Source organism: Tiliqua scincoides, chromosome 2 (genome assembly GCF_035046505.1).
Source record: "Tiliqua scincoides isolate rTilSci1 chromosome 2, rTilSci1.hap2, whole genome shotgun sequence".
NCBI lineage: Eukaryota > Metazoa > Chordata > Lepidosauria > Squamata > Scincidae > Tiliqua > Tiliqua scincoides.
Genome location: NC_089822.1, coordinates 202,467,135 through 202,490,565, shown reverse-complemented (window position 1 = coordinate 202,490,565; position 23,431 = coordinate 202,467,135). Strand labels below are relative to the sequence as shown.

At 47.4% G+C, this 23,431-nt stretch overlaps 2 protein-coding genes across 3 annotated transcripts in view; one reads left to right on the top strand and one right to left on the bottom strand.

The window, feature by feature from the left end:
- Positions 1-495: 495 nt before the first annotated feature.
- Positions 496-4,010, bottom strand: TCTA (T cell leukemia translocation altered). The gene is made up of 3 exons (XM_066617028.1): positions 3,716-4,010; positions 715-769; positions 496-591 (listed from the first exon to the last, which is right to left on the bottom strand). The coding sequence occupies exons 1-3, from the start codon at positions 3,939-3,941 to the stop codon at positions 549-551; spliced, it is 324 nt and encodes a 107-aa protein (XP_066473125.1). The 5' UTR covers positions 3,942-4,010; the 3' UTR covers positions 496-548.
- A 1,478-nt stretch (positions 4,011-5,488) lies between these two features.
- Positions 5,489-23,431, top strand: part of UBA7 (ubiquitin like modifier activating enzyme 7) — a 38,360-nt gene continuing 20,417 nt past the window's right edge. The window contains exons 1-14 of one of the 2 annotated variants that reach the window (XM_066613423.1): positions 5,489-5,597; positions 6,459-6,521; positions 6,868-7,036; positions 8,138-8,272; positions 8,645-8,751; positions 8,888-8,978; positions 9,517-9,661; positions 10,069-10,166; positions 10,504-10,650; positions 11,383-11,541; positions 17,954-18,064; positions 18,426-18,506; positions 22,147-22,302; positions 22,546-22,711. In XM_066613423.1, the coding sequence (XP_066469520.1) occupies positions 6,466-6,521; positions 6,868-7,036; positions 8,138-8,272; positions 8,645-8,751; positions 8,888-8,978; positions 9,517-9,661; positions 10,069-10,166; positions 10,504-10,650; positions 11,383-11,541; positions 17,954-18,064; positions 18,426-18,506; positions 22,147-22,302; positions 22,546-22,711 (1,621 nt within the window). In that variant the 5' untranslated portion in view covers positions 5,489-5,597; positions 6,459-6,465. The remainder of the gene's footprint in view (positions 5,598-6,458; positions 6,522-6,867; positions 7,037-8,137; positions 8,273-8,644; positions 8,752-8,887; positions 8,979-9,516; positions 9,662-10,068; positions 10,167-10,503; positions 10,651-11,382; positions 11,542-17,953; positions 18,065-18,425; positions 18,507-22,146; positions 22,303-22,545; positions 22,712-23,431) is intronic. The other variant, XM_066613424.1, reaches the window with a different exon arrangement.

Here is a 23,431-nt window from a genome sequence, read left to right as displayed (position 1 = left end):
GCCAGTATAGCTCCCTGGTGGGAGGATGAACTTAATAGATATTGGCAAAGGATGAACTTAACTGGAAGCAGGGGTAACCCTTTCCCCCCCCCCCTCCAGTGTATTTCTTCTCAGCCCTGGGGAATGCTTTATTTTTGTGCAGGGTCTAGTTCAAGGCAAAGGGAATTCAAGCAACATTGCCAAAAGGAGGATGCAGTCAGGGCAATGTGACACTCAAGAGAGGCAAGCCTAAAATCAGTCAGCAAGAGGACTGGTGGCACAGCAGGAGGAAGACCAATGCACAGCTTAACTCGGAGGACTGGGAGACACCTTTCCCACCTCAAGTACAGCAACCCTGAGACTCAATGCATTATAACTGGATGGACAGGCATAGGTAAGCAGTCCTCACAGCACCAGTGTTGGATGGCAGCCAGGCCACAGGATGGGAGAAAGGGCAACTACTGACTGCAATTTCCTCAGCACTGAAAGCAAGGCCTCTGGGTGGGCCTCTGGTTCAGCATCCTCTATGTTCCTGGAGCAGCAGGAGCCTGGTTGGATCACCACTGCCATCATTCCCGATGTGTTTTCATGGTCTCATTGCTGGAGCTCTCCCTAAGGAAAATCAAACAAAAGCACACACTTCTGTCACTTAAAGCCTAAGCAAAGAGCACATCCTGCCTGACATGAACATTCCATCAGCGGGAGACACTTAAAGCCAACAGGTTAAACACTCACCACATTGAGAAGTGCGAGGATCCATCTGGTGTTCCCCCATTCTGTCCCCCAGGACCTGGAAAAAGAGGGGAGAACATTGTTAACCAGACAAGAAAGAACTGTGCAAAAGAAAACAAATTTGCAGCAAATATTGGGCTTGGACTAGTTAAGGACCTACATCTCCTATGACAATTGCAAGGCAGCAACAGTGTTCTGTCTTTGTGAAGAATATGGGGATACAGTGATATAGAAAGGAGATACAGTACTGTACTTGTTATCTGAATTGTAACTAGGAATCTGGTTAAGTAACACCTACTGAAAAATGAGTTTTCAGAAGGCAGCAAGACCTATATTTTGAGCCCTTCGATGTAAACAATGAATTAAACTAAAATTGAGAAAGGTTTCTTAAGGGTGTTTGTTACAGGAGAAACAAGAAATACATGTTAATCCTGGTAATTATAGAGTTATTGATCAGTCAAGTCCTTGCAATGAGGGCTAAGGAAATTATGTACATTTTGGAAATAAAATTAAAAGCAAATCAGAATTATCAGAAGTATAATCAGCCGGAAGCGTGCTGGGCCCATAACCTTTGTTAGAGTTGCAACCCTTTGTCTGGTAAAGAGTTGTATGGAACCTTGGATGAGCAGGCACACAAAACAGCATACACCAGCAGAGTTCTTTGAATGCAGTGGTTATATTTCAGAGCAAGGGTTATCACAGGTAGAGTAATCAGCAAACAGTCCTAGTCAGCACGATGAGCGGTCAGTCCATAAACAACAAATCCAAATCAGTTTTCCAAGATACACAGTCAAAGTTCATTCCATGGTCAGTAACAACATGTATATACTCACATCCAGCCTCCCAAGTTACTAGCAGCAGTTCAGTAGTCTCCTACTACACTCCTACTGCTGCACTGGAAGCTCAACAGACCAAACATTAAGTAGTTGGAGTGGCCAATCAGTGTAGGCTAAGCCACACCCAGGGTGAGGCAGTCACAGGTGTTTGCTGATCCTGCTGACTCCAGCAATCTGCACCTGTTCCTGAACCACCTTGTTGGCTGTGTTTCTCTCTTATCTAGAACATAGACCTGACAGTCTTGTCCAAAACTGATATCAAGTTAGATAAAAAGTTTAATTAGGAAAATAATGATAAATTTATAGTTTAGTTCACACAAACCCACTTTAAGCTGAAGCAAGTGGATTTAAACTGAATGCTTCACTGAAGTTAGTAGAGTTAACCTGGCTTAAATCCAGATTCAGTGGTTAAACCAGTTAGTGGACTGCAAGTCATAAGCTTCTATAACACTTGTATGTGACACACAACCTAGAATGGATAGTGAGCTACTTTAAAATGAACTGTATTAATAAACCATATAAAATTAAGGGCAAACACATATATGTCAACAAATAGTTACAACTAGGAAAGTAGAAAAAGATATGTTCTAGATAGGTTTTAGGCCAAATATGCTGAAAAGCAAAAAGTGACAAAGACATTGCTGATGTGCTGTTAACAGAAACTAGAGAATTAGGACACATCTACGTAAGCTGCTTATTATTATTAACAGTATTTATATACCGCTTTTCAACAGAAAGTTCACAAAGTGGTTTACAGAAAAAATCAATTATCTAATAGCTCCCTGTCCCAAGAGGGTTCACAACCTAAATACTAGATTTAAAAGAGCACCAGCAGACAGCCACTAGAAAAGACACTGCTGGGGTGAGTAGGGCAAGTTACTCTCCCCCTGCTAAATAAAAGAGGAGCACCCACTTGAAAAAGTGCCTCTTATCCAGTTATGAGTGTTTCTCATTTGATGCAAAGACTCTTGCATCTTGGAAAACATAATACTACAGCCACCTGGAATGTGGCTACGTAAGTGTCACACCCCAATTGGCTATTCTTTGCAGCATTATTGAGAGCAGGTGCCACATTTTGAAGAGTCACTCATAGTATATAAAGAGTCCCTTTATATGTGAGAAACAGTGCATGCGAGTGAAGCAGTTTTTGGTCCATGCAAGCAGTTACTGGGAAGTAAGGACACGTTCTCAGCCCTAGCTATGGAAATGAGGACCAGTACTACAGCTGCTGTTAAACAGTATGTCAACTGTGTATACACAGCCACCTTGGTCAAGCATTAAAAGGGGTAAGAGACTTTTGACAGCATCATGGCAAGCTAGCATTGTGGCAGTAGCAAAGGACCAGGTGAGCAAAGCCTGGGTGAACAGTGCTGAAACCGCTTCTGGCTTGGGGTACCAGGTTTCTTTCCACAGATGAGGAACGGGACTTGAAAGCTATCTCGCTGTCAGATTAATCAGGGACTCACTCAGAAAAAAAGATGCCATCCCACAGAGGCCATGTGGGTTCTACATGGCACACAGCTACACACAGTGAGCAAGGGGAATCTAGTAGCTGGACTCTAGTTTGCTATCTTGTTGGCCATACAGCAACATGACTGAACAAGCAGGGTCTGACAGAAGAACTGGTGAGCAGCTGGAAGTGATTTTCAACCTCTTCCTGGCACACTGACAAGGTGCTAAAATTGTCAAGGCACACCATCAGTTTTTTGAGCATGGAAAAGGCACACCATTCCCATTGGCCCTACTAATAAATGACCCTCCCCCAAACTCCCAGGGCACACCTGCAGACCATTTGCAGCACACCAGTGTTTGAAAACGGCTAAGTGCGATGGAAGGGTCCATTTGAAGAGGGCTACACCTGCCCAGGACTTCAATGGGGGCCCTCACCAAGTTTTACGGACACCAGTCCTACTCTCACCATACGCCTCTGTGGCCACAGGGGAGGAGGGGACGAGGTCGTACAACCTGGGGGGGGGCCTGGATTTGAGGCTACTGCTGATCTGTGCCAGCAGGCAGGTGCAGTGCAGTGCAGGCCTGGGCAGAGTGAGAGGCAGGTGGGCCGAGGGAGGGAGGCAGCGCCTGGGGCTGGTGTGGGGGTCGCCAAAGAGGGGCAGGAGGGTGCGGGGCGCTGCTGCCCTGGCAGAGGCGGGGCCGCCGGGGAGCCCTACCTTGCCGGTAGCAGAGGCCGGTGACGGCGTTGCCGTAGACGCGCCAGGCCACCTGGATGCCCAGCAGGCTCACCACCAGCCAGAGCGCGAGCAGCTGGAAGAGGGCGGCCCGCAGGTCCTGCGCCTCCCAGTCCGACACGAACTCCTGCCCGAGCCAGGTGAGCGCCCTCAGCGCCCGCGCAGGGACCTCCCACTCCCCGGGCCCGGCCTCGGCCTCCGCCGACATCAGCGCCGCCCGCAGGAGCTCCCCCGGCCACCGCAAAGACGCGCTGCGCCACAGACGTCCTCGCCGCCGTACTGCGCACGCGTCACAGTGCCGCGCGCCCCGCCCCCGCGCCGTCACTTCGGGACCACGTGTGCTTGTTTACTCGGATGCTGGTGCTGGCGGTTCGGTGGTGCGCGCTCCCGGCTGTGCCTGGGCGGGCTGCAGCAGGGGCGGGTCTAGGGGCAGCTACTGGCAGCCCAAGCCTATGCATGTCTACTCAGAAGTAAGTCCCATTAGAGTCAGTGGGGCTTACTCCCAGGTAAAGCTGGATAGGGTTGGGCTGTGAAGCTTGAGCTTTCGGGCCCCCAGAAGTGACTTTACTCCACGCTGCTTACAAGTATGGGGTCTACTGTATGAGATCTGTGATGCACCATCCATGCATATAACATTTCCCCATCTTACAGCCCAATCCTCTCCACACTTTCCTGGGAGTAAGCCCCTTTGACTCTAATGGGACTTACTTCTGAGTAGACATGCATAGTCGGGCTCTGGGGCTACACTCCTACCCACACTTACCTGGGAGTAAGCCCCATTGGCTCTAATGGGACTTGCTTCTGAGTAGACATGCATAGTCTTGGGCTCTGGGGCTACACTCCTATCCACACTTACCTGGGAGTAAGCCCCATTGACTCTAATGGGACTTACTTCTGCGTAGACAGGCAGAGGATTGGGCTGTTCACCTACCCCACAACTCCGAAACCACAAGGCACAGGAAAATTTCTATCACACCTTGTTATTTTTACATGAATTTCACATGTGAGATCACCTGCCAAATTCATGAAAAAGTGCTTTTTACATATTGTTCAAACTGCGGGTCGGGACCCACTAAGTGGGTCGCCAGCCAAGTAAATCCCATTGAGTGGGGCTTTCTCCCAGGAAAGTGTGTATAGAATTGCAGCCCTAACCAACTGCTCACCAGCCTCCACCTACTGGGGTCCACATCCCGCAGCTGACATGTGGTACGACTCCGCCCGGCATCCAGAGCTTCAACAACGGGGCCAGCCCCTGGAGTGCCGATCTTTACAGGCGTCCCTTGACTGCAGCGCGGCCGGCCACCACGGACCCTGGCTGGGCAGACCAGTGGCAGGTCCAGCACGCTGCCTCGCCTTCCACTCCCTTCCAAAGCCACATGGCCTGTGTGTGCCCAAAGGGACTTGGAGTCCAAGCCTAGGACTGTCTACTCAGAAGAAACCCCATTATAGTCAGTGGGGCTTTCTCGCGGGTAAGTGTGGATAGGATTGCAGACGGAGAGCCCAATCTTATGCAAGTCTACTCAGAAGTAAGTCCCATTATAGTCGATGGGGTTTACTCCTGGGTAAGTGCAGATAGGATTGCAGCCTGAGAGCCCAATCCTATGCATGTCTACTCAGAAGTAAGTCCCATTATAGTCAGTGGGACTTACTCCCAGGTAAGTGCAGATAGGATTGCAGCCCTAAGGCGCCGCCTCCTTAGCCCTTCCAGGAAAGCCATTGTTTAAGTTTCACTTTCGTTTCCCTGCTTTAGGGAGGCAGAAGCAGGGTGTTGTTTTTTTTATGGTCTGGAGATCACACTGTTGACTCCATCCGTCATCACTGGATGTGATCAGAGCTGCTGCTGCCGCTGGAGCCTTGAGTTCAGGTAAAGTCTTTCCCCAGGTTGCAGCAGCAACAATGCGCACAGCTGCCTTCTCACAAGTCTTCACTGGCCCCTCCAGGGCTGTGGTCGACTGTGGGAGGCACATTCCAAGTCTGGAGCCCAGACGTCGTCGCTGGATGTCGACCTGCCAAGCCCAGGAGGGGCATTTCCCAGATTTTGGTGTCTTTGGTTTGTCCTCCTCCAGACTGGTCTGGGCTAAACTTAAATGTGGCTTCCAGATTGCTGTAGACTCCAGCAACATCCACTCTGCTTCCAGAGAGAACTGAGGGCCCAATCCTGTCCATCTTTGACAGGTATAGCCTGCTCTGGTATAGCCACAATACCAGCCCCGTGGTAAGGGAAGACTGTTCCCATACTTTGAGAAGGCCCCAGTGACTGCCCCTCCACCACAGGATGCGGCGTACACACCATTGGCACAGGTGCACCAACACTGGAAAACTGGATAGGATTGGGTCTTCACGCATGTGCCTGCTCTCTCAAAGACTCCTTCCTGAGCCCTCATGCGCTTGTGCTACTCTGTCCTTCTCACAGCTACTTCAGCTGATGGGTTGGGAGCCTGAACTGGGCAATCAGCTGACCTAAGTGTTTTCCCAGAAGCCCCAATCCAATCTAGCCATTATGTTCAGCCAAGCATGTTCCAAGCTTTTCACAAATATTCTCATGATATACATGAATAAATAAATTCATTTGGAAGCATGTTTTGGAACCACGTGCAGAGTCTTCTAGCCTTGTACGCACTTGGAGCCCTCTGCCTCATTAGCACTTGGTCATATTAGCATTCTTATCAAAAACGCTGAACATAATTTATCAAGGATGACTCAGTCTTTTCTTTCTTATGGGCAGGGGAAGAATGAGTGCCTTGGAGAGCCTTCCAGAAATTGATGAAAAATTGTACTCCCGCCAGCTGTGAGTCTTGTGATACTTGGAATGGAGACAGGATAGTTGGGTGAAGAAGGGATGATGGTAGCATGGCCTAACAGGGTAACAGAGGTGCTGCCAGGAGCAGCAGGCACCAAGTATAAACAATGATCTGAATTTATTTTGGAGAAAGTGGGGGGGGCATTAAGGTTGCCAAGTATGGGATGGGATATACAATATGGTGAGGACAGGGACCAATTTTTTACAAGGGAGGTAAAGATGAAAATGGGGTCTAAAGAGAAACTGTGAGGGTGTGGGATTGTACTGGCTTTCTATATTTGCCATATTACTAACTCCAATGTGTGATTTTTTTTTTTTTGATTTTTTTTTGCAGCTATGTACTGGGTCCTGAAGCCATGCGGAAGATGGCTACAGCAACTGTGCTGGTCTCTGGAATGAAGGGGCTGGGTGTAGAGATTGCCAAGAACATTATTCTTGCAGGGGTGAAATCTGTCACTGTTCATGACCAGAATGATGCTCAATGGAGTGACCTGTCCTCACAGGTATGCTGGTAGGACCTTTGCCTAGCAGACATGGGAACGCAAGTGGAAGGCATGTAGCAGAATCTCCTTCCCTCAGTGGGGCTCTGTACACATCCTTCAGGGTTGTTGTTGTTGTCTTGATGAAGACGAGTGGATCTTGATGATATGTTTTGCTTAAGATATGTGGATGCTGTGATGGTCTTTTACTTTCTTAGCATGTGTGCAGGCGGACACCCAACCCTCATGCAAAATAAATGTCCGTTTCTAAAATGGATATATTGGATTTAAGAAAGATGTTCCAGTACTTTGTTCCAAGTTATTCACATTCTCCTACTCGCATTTCTTTCATAGATGTTGTTTGGTTACAATTAAAAAATTACAAGATAATCCAAAGTTAACTGTACAAGTTGTGCTTCAGTTACCTGCAGTGCCTAGTTAAATTATAAATCATCTGAACTCTTGACTGATCCCAGACTATAGCTCACCCTAATGACTATAATTAGATAATTGTAGGGACTACAACTCTTTCATAGTGTACAGTGTATCTAGCCGTGAGAATTAAAGAATGTTGGGCAATGCTGCAATGTGAGTTCACATTGTGTAAAATCTATAAATTTGAGTCAATATTTAATCTCCAAGTAAAGCAGGGAAAAATCTCTGTCTGAAACCTTGGGTAGTTGCTGATAGCCAGTGTTGACAACCCAGGCAGCCCAATTGAAATGTGGCATCCAAACGGCCCCCTGCGCCAGCTCCCAAGTGTCTCAAACATGCCATAAAGCCTGTTTGTGCCAATTCAGGAGCAGGCCGAAAGAAAGAGCAAATGAAAGCTGATGTTTTCAACATGCTGATTTTGGTGTTCTTTACTATGTTCAGCATGGTGCAAACCACAAACAGCCCTTTCAGTTTTGTACTGATGCAGAAATAGGTAAACTCTAATTCTGAATATATACTTGATGGTGCATTATGTCTGAGAACAAAGTGGTAAGCTTAATCCTATGTTTGCCTTCAGTTGATGTTTTGCACCTGACAAAAAGGTCAGGCAAGAAAAAGGCAAATTTATCTCTAGCACAAATTGGTATCAGGCACCTCCCTTTCACTTTTAACATTCTTGGGTTTTTGCAGTTCTATCTGTCAGAGAATGACGTGGGACAAAACCGAGCCATGGTCTCCAAGCGTCACCTTGCCGAGCTGAACAGATATGTTCTTGTGGATGCTTATGCTGGGGAGCTGTCTGAGAGCTTCTTGTCTCCCTTCCAGGTAGGGAACAGAGCTGTGGGTCTCATGCCGGAGAGGTTTATCATCCAATAGAGAGAGGGAGGAGTAGCTCTGGTAATGCTTCTGTAGGAAATCCAAACCAATGGGGGTTTCTCACCTGTGACAGCAGCCACTGGCAATTCACTGATGAATTGTCCTCAACTGTATCTGAGACACTAGGTGGCGATCTTGCTGCTTAGTTCTCATGGTTTGGAGCGCTGAGATTTTTGGACTGCACTGCACAGTGTACTACAAGCCTGACCTTGAATGTTTATGAGTATTGATGTTCTGTGGGGCTATTTCTTCACCCTGTTTAGCTCAGGTAGCCCAGGGCTTAGTCTGATCCTGTCCAGTAAATATCCACATTCACTGCAGGTCGTGGTGCTGACCAACTCGTCCTTGAAGGAACAGCAGCGTATCAGTGACTTCTGCCACACCAAAAACATCTGCTTTGTCCTAGCTGACACAAAGGGCCTGACTGGGTATGTGCGAAGTGGGTGCTATTTAATGGTATGTGGCAGTGATTGTGGGTGGGGTAGAACCACCCCTTCCCCAGCAAAGAAAGAGAGCTCATATAGACTCCTCATAGAATTGTTAACTTCTGTTTGTGGACTCTAGGCAGCTGTTCTGTGACTTTGGCGAAGACTTTATGGTATATGATCCTTCGGAGGCTGAACCTGCCTCTGCCATCATACAGGACATCACCCAGGTAGTTTTCCTGACTGTTACATCCTCTCTCTTCGCTAGTACCCTGCTGGCTGCATTTGACCTCCATGCCCATTCATGTCTCTCTTTCTGGGCTCTTTCCTGCCCTCTTCAAAAGCAACCTAAAAATTTCCTGCTGAGCCAGTAGTAATCATGGTCTTATGCATTTCTTGGAGCAGGGTGAGAAGGGGAGGATTCTACCCTACGGTCACCATGAAACCTTTGAAGAGGAGCAGTTGGAAAACTGAGGAGGAATATTTCACACACAGTGCAATCCTATGCATGTCTACTCATAAGTAAGCCCCATTGTGTTAAATGGGGCTTACTCCCAGGAAAATGTGTATAGGATTGCAGCCATAATCATTTTCTTGAACCAATATCAATCATCAGTATCTATTTAAAAACTTCGTATAGCATACATTAATTTTCTCTCATTGTCAGCCACTTTGGAAGTTTGTTGTGCAGGAGAAAGGCAGGATATATTTTAAATAAATACATAAAAAGGAAACATATGTATGAATATACAAACACTTTTCTCACAGGGGAACCCTGGCATCTTGATAGTAGCCTGCGATGAAGAGCAGGGACAAGGCCATCACTTTGAGGATGGTGACTGGGTGACCTTTTCCAAAGTTGAGGGAATGACTGAACTGAATGGGCTTGAGCCCTGCTCAGTCCGTGTGATCGGTAGGTAGCATGCCCTCTGCTTTCATGCCCTTCTATCTATGTGTGCAGTTCTCTGCCAACACAGATAAAGTATCTAGAATAATATGAGGAAGGGAGGGGAGGAGTACGTGAAGAAGATGGATTTCCAAAGACTATGAGGGAGAGAGGAGTTTGATCGAAGGGGATTGCTGGGCTGTGAAGATAGGCCTGTTGTGACATTCCTATCAGAGGGATGTTGCAAGAGTTCAGTATGGGTGGCGGTTAATGTGCATGGTTAGAAAAGACACCTCCAGAGGAAATGTAGAGGCCTGTCTTGTGAAGGTGAAATTGGTGGTAGATAGGTCGTATGTTTTTTTTTTCCTAACTCCAACTCTGTTGGCCTGCTGAGAGAACTGAACAGAGTCCTCATCTTTGTGTTTTCTGTCTAGGGCAATACAGTTTGGAGGTTGGAGACACATCTTCCTTTTCTCCATACCAGTGTGGTGGGATTATCACCCAAGTGAAGATGCCTCAGAAGCATTCCTTTGTATGTACTAGGCTCAGGGGGTGGAAAGATAAGGTTGTCTCTTGCAGCCTATTTCCCAGAGGACCCAGGGGAATCTGATTCTTGAGCAATCTTATTGCCCTGGCTGACAGTTTATCTGGAGAATCCTTGGTACGGAGTCACCTGAGGTCCAGATCTCTGCTAAAATTCAGATCAGAACTATACTTGAGAGACTGAGCCTGATTAACTGATAAGCAGGACCCTGTTCAGGGAACTGTGGAAAGGGGAAGGTCTTGCGATCTGGTGTCTTGTGGAGAAAGACATTAATTCCTGGCCAAGGCACTTCTGGCCATTTCAATGGACATATCTATATTTCTAGGAAACTCTACGTGCCTCCATGGCTCATCCCAAGATCAACACCCCAGATGCAGGGAAATTGTCTCGCTACTATACTCTCCATGTGGCTTTCTGGGCACTGCATGTCTTCCAGAGTGAGATGCAGCGACTGCCCAGGCCTAGGAATCAGGTGCTTCTGTCTTTTGTTGTTGTTGCTTTGGGGTATCTCAGGGCCCAATCCTAAACAGTGCACTCCAGCTTACCGCTGGCATGCACTGTCACAAACATAAGGCACTTTTGCAGGGCTTAACACTGGCCAGCACCAGAGCTAGCCCAGTGCTAGCTAGTGCTGGACTAGCACCAGTGGAAGGCCAGTGCTCCGCCACTCGGCAGTCATCCTAACTGCTGGGTGCCTGAGAGTTAGGTGGGGACATGGGGCGAGGTGGGGAGGAGGTGTTCCAGGGGAGGGAGTGGGGTGGGAGAAGGGTGGAACTGGTGGGGTACAGCTCCCCTGGATCCTGAGCCCTGTGTCAAGTTGCGCAGCCTGACACAGAGGCTCTTGATTCTACGGCAGCCCAAGGGTTGCTGCAGAATCAAGTAGCCCCATTGTGGAGCTACTTGTGTTACCCAAGGGAAGGGGATGAATGTCCCCTTCTCCCAAGGAGCCATCGGCAGTTGCCTGGATGCACTCAGGATGCCATGTCAGTCATTTCTGGTGCTGCGGCAGCCCCGCACACTGCGCAGTTTAGGATTGGGCTGCCTGGCCCCTCTCCCAGACTGCCTGGTGTCCTCAGATCTGAGCTATGTTACAAGGTACTGTGTCTTTTGGAAGAGAATCATTCACTTTTTTCTTCCAAGTAACCATTTTGATATCCTCAGCCATGCCCTTTTCCCAGCCTCACCCATAATTATTTCTCAATAGTCAGATGCAGACAAAATGGTGAAGCTGGCACTGACCCTGCCAGTGGATCAGGAGCCACTGGACAAGGATTTGATCCGGACCTTTGCATATGGATGTGCTGGTGACTTGAGTCCTATCAATGCCTTTGTTGGAGCTGTAGCTGCCCAAGAGGTGCTGAAGGTGAGTGGCAGAAGTTTGGGGGGTGTTAACCTTTTAAATAGGTTGGAAAGTGTTTCCCATGGTGCACCTGTGCCCAAAAATGTGCTCTAAGTACAATGATAGGGTGGAATGTTAAAGAGTTCACCCCCTCTGTTGATATCACTGGGTGCTTCATTTGATAGTGTAGCATCACAAAGGTTGTCAGAGAGACTTCTATCCTGTCAACAGAGACGGGATACATCAAAATGGCTCTTACGTAAGAAACAATTTGAAACTGCCCAAGGTCAGGTTTCCCAGCGTTTATAACTGAACCATCCAAACATCTTGTAGCTGAGGCCAGAAGTGGCGGCTTAATTTCCTATTCAGAAAAGCAAGTGCCCCATCCCTGTGACCTGCTTGCCTCTCTGTCACCTTTGAAGTTCAGGTTGCTGCCTGTCCTCTGAAACCAATCTAGCTGGAATCACCAGTTGGGACTGTTAACTGATTATTTTTTTAAAATCCCAGAGTCACAATGAGGCAATTTCAAGTGAGTGCAGATATGAGTCAGTTCACATGCTCTTTTGCAATGGCTTCTTTGTTGGGTCTTTTCACCTGAGGAAAGGAAAAAAATTTTTTAGTTTCAGTGGTAAATTAAATACTTTCTACAGCAATGGTTCCCAAACATCGACAGGAGACTCGGAAACCAGGTACGTGTTTATGTGGGCAGGGAGAGAGGTGGGCAGAGACAGTGCTACAGAGATTGCAGCGATGCCCCTGCCAAGTGGCTCTTTTACTTACCTGGGGGTAGTGCTGGCCTCCTGCAGGGTCCTGGAAGCTCACAGCCCCCTCTGATCTCTTCTGCAGCTTGTTTACAAAGTCCTTATCTGCTATCTAAAGCTACTTCCTGTTTTCCCGAAAACCGGAAGTAGCTTTAGATAGGAGATAAGGGTTTTGTAAACTAGCTGCAGATCAGAGGGGGCTGCAAGCTTCCAGGACCCTACAGGGGGCCAGTGCTGCTCCCCTTAGGTAAGTAAAAGAGCTCCTTGGCAGTGGCAGTGCTGAGATCTCTACAGCACTGTCACTGCCATCAGAGCAGGGCCCCTCCCCTTAAGGGAGAATGCCCTACTTCCGGTCATGACTCATCCGTTTGGGAACCACTGGTCTACAGTACTCTCTCATGCACGCACACACAAACAATATTTGTTCCTAGATCCACCTGGAGATTTGCCAGGCGCACGTCTAGTGGGACAGGCACCTATTTCCATATTACAAAATGCAGTTTCTCAGACATTACTAGAAGTGCCAGCTAGGAAGTGTGCAAGTGCTTCATGCTTCTGCCAGTTGAGCTCCCAGTGTATTGTCTGAAGGAGAGCAAATAAGAGCTATGTGCACACCCTTCAGATAACATGCAGCTTATGCCTTGTGCACGTTTTCCTCCAGATGTTACACAGGCAGTGCAAGAAGTGGAAATGTACAGTGTTTGTGCAGGAGTCTGCAAATGTTGTCTTGGCTTGTTAGGGCCCAATCCTAACAAACTGTCTAGCACCTATGCAATCATGCCAGTGGGCTGTGCATAGCACCCTGAGGTGGTGAGTCAGTCATATCGGCCTCCTCAAGGTAAGGGAACATCTATCCCCTTACCTTGGGGGTGCATTGTGGCTGCATCATTGCTGGAATGTTGGATAGGATTGGGCCCCTAGTTAACCATTATTTGGGGTCATCACCAACTCCACCCTTCCTTCAAGCCCTCTGGCAGATGTAGAAGGCTTGGAAAAGAGTTGATGTCATCTCATGTTTGGAACCATTAGGAAACTGCAGGTATGTTTGCTTTAATGCTAGTTCTTTATGTACATAGTACAGCTACAGCAGAATAGGAGTATGTGTTGTACTCTTGAAGTGGACTATAAATCTTCCGAATCTCCTGGTTCGGAAATCCTCGATGCAGGTGCTGGACTATCGGCTTGCACTGAATGGGGTTGCACTCCCCCTGAAGGAGCAGGTCCGCAGCTTGGGGGTCCACCTGGACTCGCAGCTGCTCCTGGATTCCCAGGTGGCGGCTGTGGCTAGGGGGGCCTTCGCTCAGCTTCGGCTGGTGCGCCAGCTGCGTCCATACTTGGATCGTGCAGACCTGGCCATGGTGATCCATGCCTTGGTGACATCGAGGTTAGATTACTGTAACGCGCTCTATGTGGGGCTGCCCTTGAAGATGGTTCGGAAACTGCAACTAGTGCAGAATGCGGCGGCCCGTGTGGTTACTGGAGGTAGGCGGTTCGACCCTGTCAGTCCGCTTCTCCAGCGGCTGCATTGGCTGCCCATTCGTTTCCGGGCCCAATTCAAGGTGCTGGTTTTGACCTTTAAAGCCCTATACTGCTCTGGGCCAGGGTATCTTAGAGATCGCCTACTCCCATACAATCCGGCTCGTCCTCTTAGGTCATCAGAGAAGGCCTTTTTACAAGTGCTGCCGTCTAGGGAGGTATGTGGGGCGGCGGCAAGAAATAGGGCCTTCTCAGTAGTGGCACCAACGCTATGGAACTCCCTTCCCCTTGACTTAAGAATGGCTCCCTCTCTTGAGACCTTTCAGCGAGGCCTGAAGACCCTTCTGTTTAAACAAGCCTTCTGAGTTCTCTACCTTTTTAACATCTTTTTAAACATCTTTTAGTATTTTTTACAGGCCTGATTCTTTTATGATTTGCTGCTGCTCTGTGCTCTTTTTACCTATTTTTTATCTGACTGCTGTTTTTATGACATGTGTTAATATGTTTTTATTTGTTTTAAATTATGTTTTTTAATCTTTTGTAAGCCGCCTTGAGTCCCTTTGGGGAGAAAGGCGGGGTAAAAATAAAGTTATTATTATTATTATTTGTTTGGTGGCCAATGTGGTGTTTTGCAAAATGGCCACCAGGTGGCATCTCAAGCTTTGAGACAGTTTTTTGAAGGCTTTTTTTCTCCTGTCCTCAATTCAGTCAGTCATCAGGATAATGTTAAGGAAAGAGAAGACAAGAGGAAATCCCCCTTAAGGAATTGTTCAGGACTTTCTATCCCTTCCTGTTTGTCTCTATGCCCTGCCCCGGCACTGTATCTGGAGAGGTCTGTTTTCAATCGACCTTAAGCTTAAGCTTGATTTAGTGCTTTGTGGTGAAGAGGGAGATAACTCTGGAAATGGCATTAAATATGGGCTCATTTTCTTTCACTTTTGTATGGATGGCACTCAGCCTCCGGATCTTGCCCACCTCCTACTTTCAAGGAGCATATCTCAGTTTGGTGAAATTTAATTGTAGGACACCATAGAAATTAGGACGTTCTTGTTTCACATATAATCTCTTCATCAACTCTCTTAATGGCTTTTGGCAAATCACTAGATCTCAGTCTTTGTCTGCAATGTCAGTATGAGAAAACCTTTGAGGGGTTGTTGTACCTATTGTTATTGAGTGCTTCTGAGCACTATGTAGAAGTGCTGTTGGTACACAACTAGTTCAGGATCTGGCATAAAGATCTTAACCTATTAGGGAGGCAGGTTCAAGGCAGGAATATTGTGTTAAGCAGATCTTAGTTTGCTGTTTTCCAAAGTAGCTTCACTAGAGATATTAACAAGTTGGAGAGTATTCTGATTGCCTGACTCTTGCAAGTCTGGCTAAAAATGGGAGAAATGTGTCAAAATATGAAGAGGAGGGGCCTCAGTTGCATCCTAGCTAGTTGAGTAAAGGGTACTGCAGGATATGACACTAGACAGAAGTGTCGAACCAGTGCTAATATTGTAATTTACTTCCTCAAGTGTCAGTGTGGTGAGAGTAATTTTGGTGAGTGGGGTGAGAGTAATTTTGCCTGACAAGATCCTGTCTTTCATCCCTGGACTTCCCACAAATAGGGAAGGGCCGTGGCTCAGTGGTGGAGCACCTGCTTTGCATTCAAGGTGTCTCAGGTTCAGTCCCTGGTACCTCTAGTTAAGGTAGCAAAAAATCCCTGAGTGAATCTTTGGAGAGTCACTGTCCGCCTGTGTTGACACTACTGACCTAGATGGACCAAGGGTCTGACTCAGTCTAAGTCTGCTTCCTATGAGCCTTCCATTGACTGTCAGCACAGTCCTGAAACCCATTTCACAGGTTCCTCAGCTTTAGATCCTTCTGTGTAACTCCAGCTTTGCTGGTTCGCCTTAGTTTTGACTTGTTACTGCCTAAGAAAACCATTGCAATCAAGGGGTTCTCTTGTAACAAGTGATAAATGGGGATGACTGAGTCTTGCTGAACTCCTTCCCTTTATTACAAACAGGAGACCGAGGGCCCAATCGTATTCAGCTTTCCAGCACTAGTGTAGCTGCAATGCAACCCTGAGGTAAGGGAACAAATGTTCCCATACATTGAGGAGGCCTCTGTGACTGCCTCCCCACTACAGGATGAATCACACACCCCATTGGCATGGCTAAGATTTTGGACTGACGATCAGCCTAAAGAAAACACAGGTCATGGTTCAGGATGTGGACTCACCTCCCTGCATTACAATCTCTGCGCATGAACTGGAGGTTGTCCATGACTTTGTGTACCTTGGCTCAACGATCTCCAACACTCTTTCTCTTGATACTGAGCTAAACAAACGCATCAGTAAAGCAGCTACCACGTTTTCCAGACTCACAAAGAGAGTCTGGTCCAACAAGAAGCTGACAGAACATACCAAGATCCAGGTCTACAGAGCTTGCGTCCTGAGTACACTTCTGTACTGCAGCGAGTCATGGACTCTTCGCTCACAACAGGAGAGGAAACTGAACGCTTTCCACATGCGCTGCCTCCGGCGCATTCTTGGCATCACCTGGCAGGACAAAGTTCCTAACAACACAGTCCTGGAACGTGCTGGAATCCCTAGCATGTATGCACTGCTGAAACAGAGATGCCTGCGTTGGCTCGGTCATGTCGTGAGAATGGATGATGGCCGGATCCCAAAGGATCTCCTCTATGGAGAACTTGTGCAAGGAAAGCGCCCTACAGGTAGACCACAGCTGCGATACAAGGACATCTGCAAGAGGGATCTGAAGGCCTTAGGGATGGACCTCAACAAGTGGGAAACCCTGGCCTCTGAGCGGCCTGCTTGGAGGCAGGCTGTGCAGCATGGCCTTTCCCAGTTTGAAGAGACACTTTGCCAACAGTCTGAGGCTAAGAGGCAAAGAAGGAAAGCCCATAGCCAGTGAGACAGACCAGGGACAGACTGCACTTGCTCCCGGTGTGGAAGGGATTGTCACTCCCAGATTGGCCTTTTTAGCCACACTAGACGCTGTTCCAGAACCACCTTTCAGAGCGCGATACCATAGTCTTTCGAGACTGAAGGTTGCCAATACAATACTATTGGCATGGCTACACCAGCACTGGAAAATTGGATAGGATTTGGTTCTGAGTCTTTACATCAGAATGAAGAAGTTCATTTTGCCTTAGATCAGGGGTGTCCAAAGTTTTTGGCAGGAGGGCCACATCATCTCTCTGACACTGTATCGGGGGCCGGAGAAATAAAGAATTAATTTACATTTCAAATTTGAATAAATTTACATAATTTTACATAAATGAATATATTAAAGATGAACTTATATGGATGAATCAAGGTCTTGCAATAGCTCAAGGCTTATAAGAGGCCTTGCAAAAAGCAAGGCTGACCTTTCCTTAGCTGCCGCTGCTGCATCACAGATGTGAAAGAGCAAGCAGTGAAGGGAGCTCTCATCCCACAGCTCACATGAGAGGTCAAACAGTCGCCCTCACACTGAGAGAAGTTGCATTGGGCCAGTGTGGGCTTCAACAAATCTCCGGAGGGCCAGAGGCTCATTGGAGAATGGGGGCTCTCTGAGGGCCGCATTGAGAGGCCTTGAGGGCCGCAAGTGGCCCCCGGGCCGGGGTTTGGGCACCCCTGCCTTAGATGAACCCAAAGCAATGTGTTGTTAATGTCTTAGATCCCAACTGGAGACAGTACTTAGAATTCAAATTTCTTTTAATTTTTCATCTGTGCAGTTTTGTTCTGAACACATTTGTCTTCTGGCCATTGCTGCAGATATGGGGAACTCAGGAAAGCTTCATGATAGAAGGGTGACCAAGAGGGTTGCTTCCATTGTGATGTAGCTAAAGTAACAAAAATGATTATTGTCATTGCCCCCCCCCCATCTCCCACCACCCTGGCCAGGTCTTTTGTGCCTTTAACAACTGTGGAACAGGCAGGCAATCAAAAGGCACAATTTGATCTGATAGGAAGATGAAGCATTGCCTTTTGAATTACTGCCTGACATGCTGCTATAAAGGCACGAGATTTCTGCCTGTTAGAAGACAGCACAAGAACCCTACTTGGAAAAACATGGGGCAGACCATGTACTGTGACTGTCTCATGAGGCTTCTGTGACCCCTGTGGAAATGGCTGCCCCCTGCCCAATCCCAGGTGCAGTTCCTCCAAAGGAAGTGTTGACCAGCTTTTTGTTTTGTTCTGCCTTCAGGCTGTCTCAGGGAAGTTCACCCCTCTGGACCAATGGCTGTACTTTGATGCCTATGAATGCCTACCTGAGGAGGGGTCTGCTGTGCAGCTAAAAGAAGAAGACTGTGCTCCAGTGAGTGATCAATTCGATGGTGTGTACTTTTCCAATACACGCCTTACCCCAGAAAGTTCAGCCTCTCCCATCGACCTCTGTTTGCCAGTTCAGTCAAGTCTATGTGCACCACTCCTCTGCCCTGCCCCCTAGTGAACCATCACCATCAGCCCCTATAGGCCACCAGGGAAAACTTTTTTCTCTCTCTCTCTCCAGCCTCTTCTGCCTCTGCTACTAGACTGAACACCTGTAAAGAGCTCAGACTTGGAATCTGTGAAAGATAATTCAGGTGTTCACTTAGGAATTGTATTAATCTCTTCTTGACTCCTGTTTGAGCATTCCTATTGGATCCCTAATGCCTGCTCTCTCTGTTCTCTGACAGCATGGCTGCCGCTACGATGGACAAATTGCTGTGTTTGGGGCTGACTTCCAGGAACGGCTTGGGAAGCAGAAATACTTTCTGGTGAGTAGGGCAGGGTCAGGGTGGCTGCATGAAGATGAAGCCAAGGTTTTTTTCACCCAACACATAATTACCATGTGGAATTCCCTGCCAAAGGATGCATCATGCACCCAACACTGTGGCTAAGCTTTTCAAGGCACATACAACCGTTCTCACATGGCACACTAGCAAACAACATACAGTTTGGGCAGGTTAGGGTATCACCAATATACATTTTGGGTATTACTGATATAGGACAAATCATGTAAGGAAAGCAAAGGGCACACAACCTAAAAAGATGCAGCAAAGACGCTGTGCTGTGGTGAAGAGGGACTCCCCCCCCTGCTAAATATAAGAGGAAGACCACTTGGAAAAGTACCTTTAGCCCAGTTAGTGGGGTACAGCATTGCTTGCATTTGGCCCCTCTGTCCATGTTTAGATGCTGTTTCTTTACATGGTCCTAAAATTTTGATATGAAATTTTGTGCACCCGAAAATAAATGTCTATTTTTTTTCCAGCACACTGAATGCAGAATCTCTCCTCTTTGGAGCACATTTTGATTCTTGTTTCTAATTTGTGGTGATGTGCAAAAATCTGTCACTCTTCGAAATGATCCTCTCGGAACTGATAGTTTAAACTGCATTTGGGTTAGATTGCTCGTTTTGGTGGCCTGGCGATAGTTAATCACCAGGTTTAATGATGGCCCAACAATGGGTTGATTTTTTCATTTAACTTTACTGCCTCTTCTTCCTGTGCTTTACGGCAGGGAACATGTTGACTGCTTTAATTGAGGTGGCACCAGAAAATGAATACTGATTTTTGTATGATGAGTAACTGACCTAGATCTGTTCTGCAGCTCTTCCTGGAGTTCCTTTGTAAATATGTTTGCTAGCATGACTGCTGATGTAGGGATCAAGAAGGCTTTTTCCCTAATTAGTGTAGTCTTAGTCAGTTGTTAAAGGTGGACTCTGGATTTTACAGCCATGAAATAAACTCTGGCTGGATAATGGTGCATGAGCAATGATGGCAGTGGTCACTAGGGGTTCCGTGTGGGCATAATTTATGGTATATTTGGCATGCATTCATGAGAATCTCTCCTTTCCCTGAATAGATGTATATGTGTGTTTTGGGAGCATATTTGAAAATTGACAGCTAGTATCTATAAAAGACTCCTGTATTTAGAAGGTGGGGCTTCTCCAATGGTCAGCTCTTCTTTCCTCAGCTCGTGCAATGGTTTTAAAGATCAACAATGCAAACTGACTGTCTTTATGAAAGAATGTCAGATTTATATAATATAGTGGATTCACTTACAATCTGATCCTATACACATCTACTCAGAAGTAAGCCCCATTGAGTTCAGTGGAACTTACTCCCCAGTGGAACTTACTGTTCAGTAAATGTGTGTAAGATTGCAGCCTAACAACCAATCCTATGCCAGGGCAGTGCAGGCAGTCCATGTGCTGGCCTGACAATGCCTCTTGCGCAAGTGCCATAAGGTGCTTTGCTGCTGGCAGGGAATACGCAGTGCCAGCAGAAAAGCTGGCTGGCCTCTGCACTGGCAGGACACTAAGGAAGAGTGCCGGCCAGTGAGTGTCCCCACTAGGCCCTGGGAAGGCTTTTGGGAGCAGGGGAAGTGTGGGGGAAGAGAGAAGGGTGCAAAACTGGGTGGAGGGAGGGCTGGCTGAAGAGTGAATCGGGTTTGGGAAGGGGGTGGGGACAGCCAATATTCCTTTCCCCCAGGAATCCTCTGGCTGCTGCTCTGGCCCTGCAGGATACAGTGGTGGCCATTTTGGCGCCACTGTACTACGTGGCACCAGGGCAGCATAGAATTACGCCCTTAATGTGTTTTGAGCATAGAATTTGACTCCTCTGGTTGCAGGATTTGGAATTTTTGGCACAGATGTAAAGAGCCCCAATTATATCTAATTACTGGATAAACCCGAATTCAATCAACTTTCTCATTTTTTTTCCCTACAGTGCTTTGATGCCTTTCTTAAAGTTTCATGTCGCATTCATTATTTGGCCCAGATATATATAATGTACCTTTGGCAAATCCATCCTTGTGTTCTGATTGATTTAGTGCTTTTAAAAAATATGGTGGAATTTGGTTTTTTCCCAAGTGCATCTGTGTGTTCCATCCATGTATTGCAAAACCTTCTTAGAGTTCAAAGTTTTCTGTGGTTCACTTTTGAATACGTTGAGAGCATGGTGAGGTCACCGGTACAAAACAGGCAGTGTGCTGCTGAGTCATGTACTGGTAATCCTGGACTTCGCAACAGTTTGCAAAAAGATTTGGTAGATCGTTGATTGTAAGATAAAAAAGGGTTGGGCTGATGTTACATCCCGGTTTTACTCCTTTTTCTAGTTTGAAGGCCTTGTATTGTTCTGTAGGATGATTTGTCCCAAGGATCGGATGAGGTTGTGGCTTTTCCTTCCAAGTCTTGTTTTGAAGTAAAATGAAGACTTAGTCCAGTACCAAATATATTTGGAAGACACATTTTTTCCCTTCTTGTTGCATGTTTTTGATAATAAACATCTGTAGTATTAAATGTGGTTAGCAGTTCACTTTCCATGAAGGGGGATTGTCATTCCTTGTACTGTAAATTTTTTTTCTCTAGGAAATGCCTGAGAGCCCAATCTTGAGCTCCACATGCTGGCTCACCGCTGGTACGCACTGTCGCAGACATGCCGTAAGGCACATTTGCAGGCCTACTGCTGGGTGAGCGCCGGTGGTAACCCAGTGCTGGCTGGCGCTGGGCTACCGCCAGGCAGGTACCAGACCTCTGCTGCTCGGCAGTCACTTGGAGTGGGGGCATGGGGGGAGGCGGGGAGGGTGTTCCGGGAGGGGGGAGGGGAGCGGAGGGTGGGGAGGATGCATTACAGGGAGAGGGTGGGGAGGGGGTGGGAGTAGGGAGGGAGGGAGGGAGGTGAGACCGGTGGAGCAACGCTCCACCAGATCCAAAGTCTCCGCATCAGGTTTGCTGCCTGATGTGGAGGCTTTTGATTCACTGCCAACCTTTTTGTTGGTGGTTAATTGAGTAGCCCCATTGCAGGGCTACTTCATTTACCCAGGGGAAGGGGGCAAAAGTCCCCTTCTCCTTAGGAGCTGCTGGTGGTTACCCAAAGCGTGTAGGATGTGGCGGCAACCATTTTTGGCGCCACTGCAGCCCCGCACGCCGGGCAGCTCAGGGTTGGGCTGTAATTCAGCTGTTGAGGCAAGTACAGGCATTTTTTGATACTGTTCATCATGCCTCTACCAGTATCCTTAATTACCCTGCACTCTTGTAAACTGCAGGCCTCATTCCATCTGATTTTGGACCACTTGGAACATGAACTTTTTCCTCCATGAACTGAAGACCAACATAGACTTGCTAGGGAAGATCTGTGATCAAAAGGCTATCAGAATCGAGTATCTAATCTTCTCTGCAAAAATCTTAATGCAATTTCCAGTTCCTAATAATTGTTTTTCAGTATATGTGTTCCTGTATGGGAATCAGCCCAATAATATTTGGGTGGAAGAAAACCTTATAACAGAACTGACCAGTTAGCTTGGGGAGGCATCTTCTCACATCCCCCTCACCCCATTTCTTGAAATCTTGACCTGGCTCAGGGTCATATCCAGGTTGCCATGGGGCTTGAACCAATCTTTCTAAAATTTCCTTAGGTGGGAGCAGGTGCCATTGGCTGTGAACTCCTGAAGAATTTTGCAATGATTGGCCTGGCGGCTGGTGAGGGTGGGAACATCACTGTTACAGACATGGACACCATTGAATATTCCAATCTCAACAGGCAGTTCCTCTTTCGATCCTGCGATATATCTGTAAGTCTTGCAGAGATGATAATGTTGGGAAAAAGAGGTATGAGTTGTGGGCGACGGTTTGGCCAAGGAATGAGTTTCAGTGTAGAGTAGAATATTGTTAACCTGTATGTGATGCTGAAAAGGAGAGTCTAGACTCTGGCTCATTTGTACTCTTCGTGCCCTGGCCAACTACCGGGCTGACCAAATGAACTATTTTTCTCCCTGTCACAGCATCATCTGATAATATCTTCTTTATTCCAACAGAAGCAGAAGTCAGAAGTGGCAGCAGCTGCTATCAAACTCATGAATTCCAATGTCAATGTGACAGCTCAGCAGAACCAAGTTGGGTCTGAAACCGAGTCCTTTTATGGGGCTGATTTCTTCCTTGGTTTGGATGGTGTTGCCACTGCCCTGGATAGCCTGGAAGCCAGTGAGTACTCCAGACTATGAGCCTGTGCTTCTCCCGCTGTATTGTCTTTGTAACAATAATACAAATGCTCTTAATGAATTGGGTCAAATAAATTTCTTTGCATTATAACTTGGATAATATTTCTACTTACTTAGCACTTACATAACATTTTTCAAGTTGAAATCTTTTCACACCATCTGATCCTTTCAACAAATTGCACGGTTGTCCACTATCCCCCTATTACAACTGGAGGACTAAGGCTGAGAAAGAAAGAGAGTGGCTTGCCTGAGGCCAGCTGGTGAGCTCTTAGCAGAGGGAGACACTTATGGCCCAATCCTATCTGGGCCAGGTGCCAGCTGCCAGCAGCCCCCAAGGTATGCACTGCCTGGCTACAGGTGGGGATGCCAGAGCAGCCTTCCATGCACTGGAAGACTGCCAAAGATCTGCCAACCAAGATAGGCCAGCAGGGGAGGAGGGATGGGGGGACGCAGGATGGGACAAGTGGAGGACAGGGGTAGGTCAGAACGGGAGAGGGGGTGGGCAGAACATGGAGTAGATGGGGTGAGGAAGAGGGCAGATCAGGCCCAGTAAGGGGGTGGGTTCAGTAGCAGTGGCGTCTGCCAAATCCTGATCCCCTTCCCAGGCCTGATCCACCTTCACGGGTCATAAAAATTTAAGAAGAGCTATGCTGGATCAGGCCAAAGGCCCATCTAGTCCAGCTTCCTGTATCTCACAGTGGCC

Bases quoted from the DNA above. Each gene is read 5' to 3' on its own strand.
- TCTA (XM_066617028.1), bottom strand. From the start codon at position 3,941: ATGTCGGCGGAGGCCGAGGCCGGGCCCGGGGAGTGGGAGGTCCCTGCG. The intron at 770-3,715 runs GTAGGGCTCCCC...CTCTTTTTCCAG, and splicing joins CGGCCTCTGCTACCGGCAAG to GTCCTGGGGGACAGAATGGG. The intron at 592-714 runs GTGAGTGTTTAA...GATTTTCCTTAG, and splicing joins TCCTCGCACTTCTCAATGTG to GGAGAGCTCCAGCAATGAGA.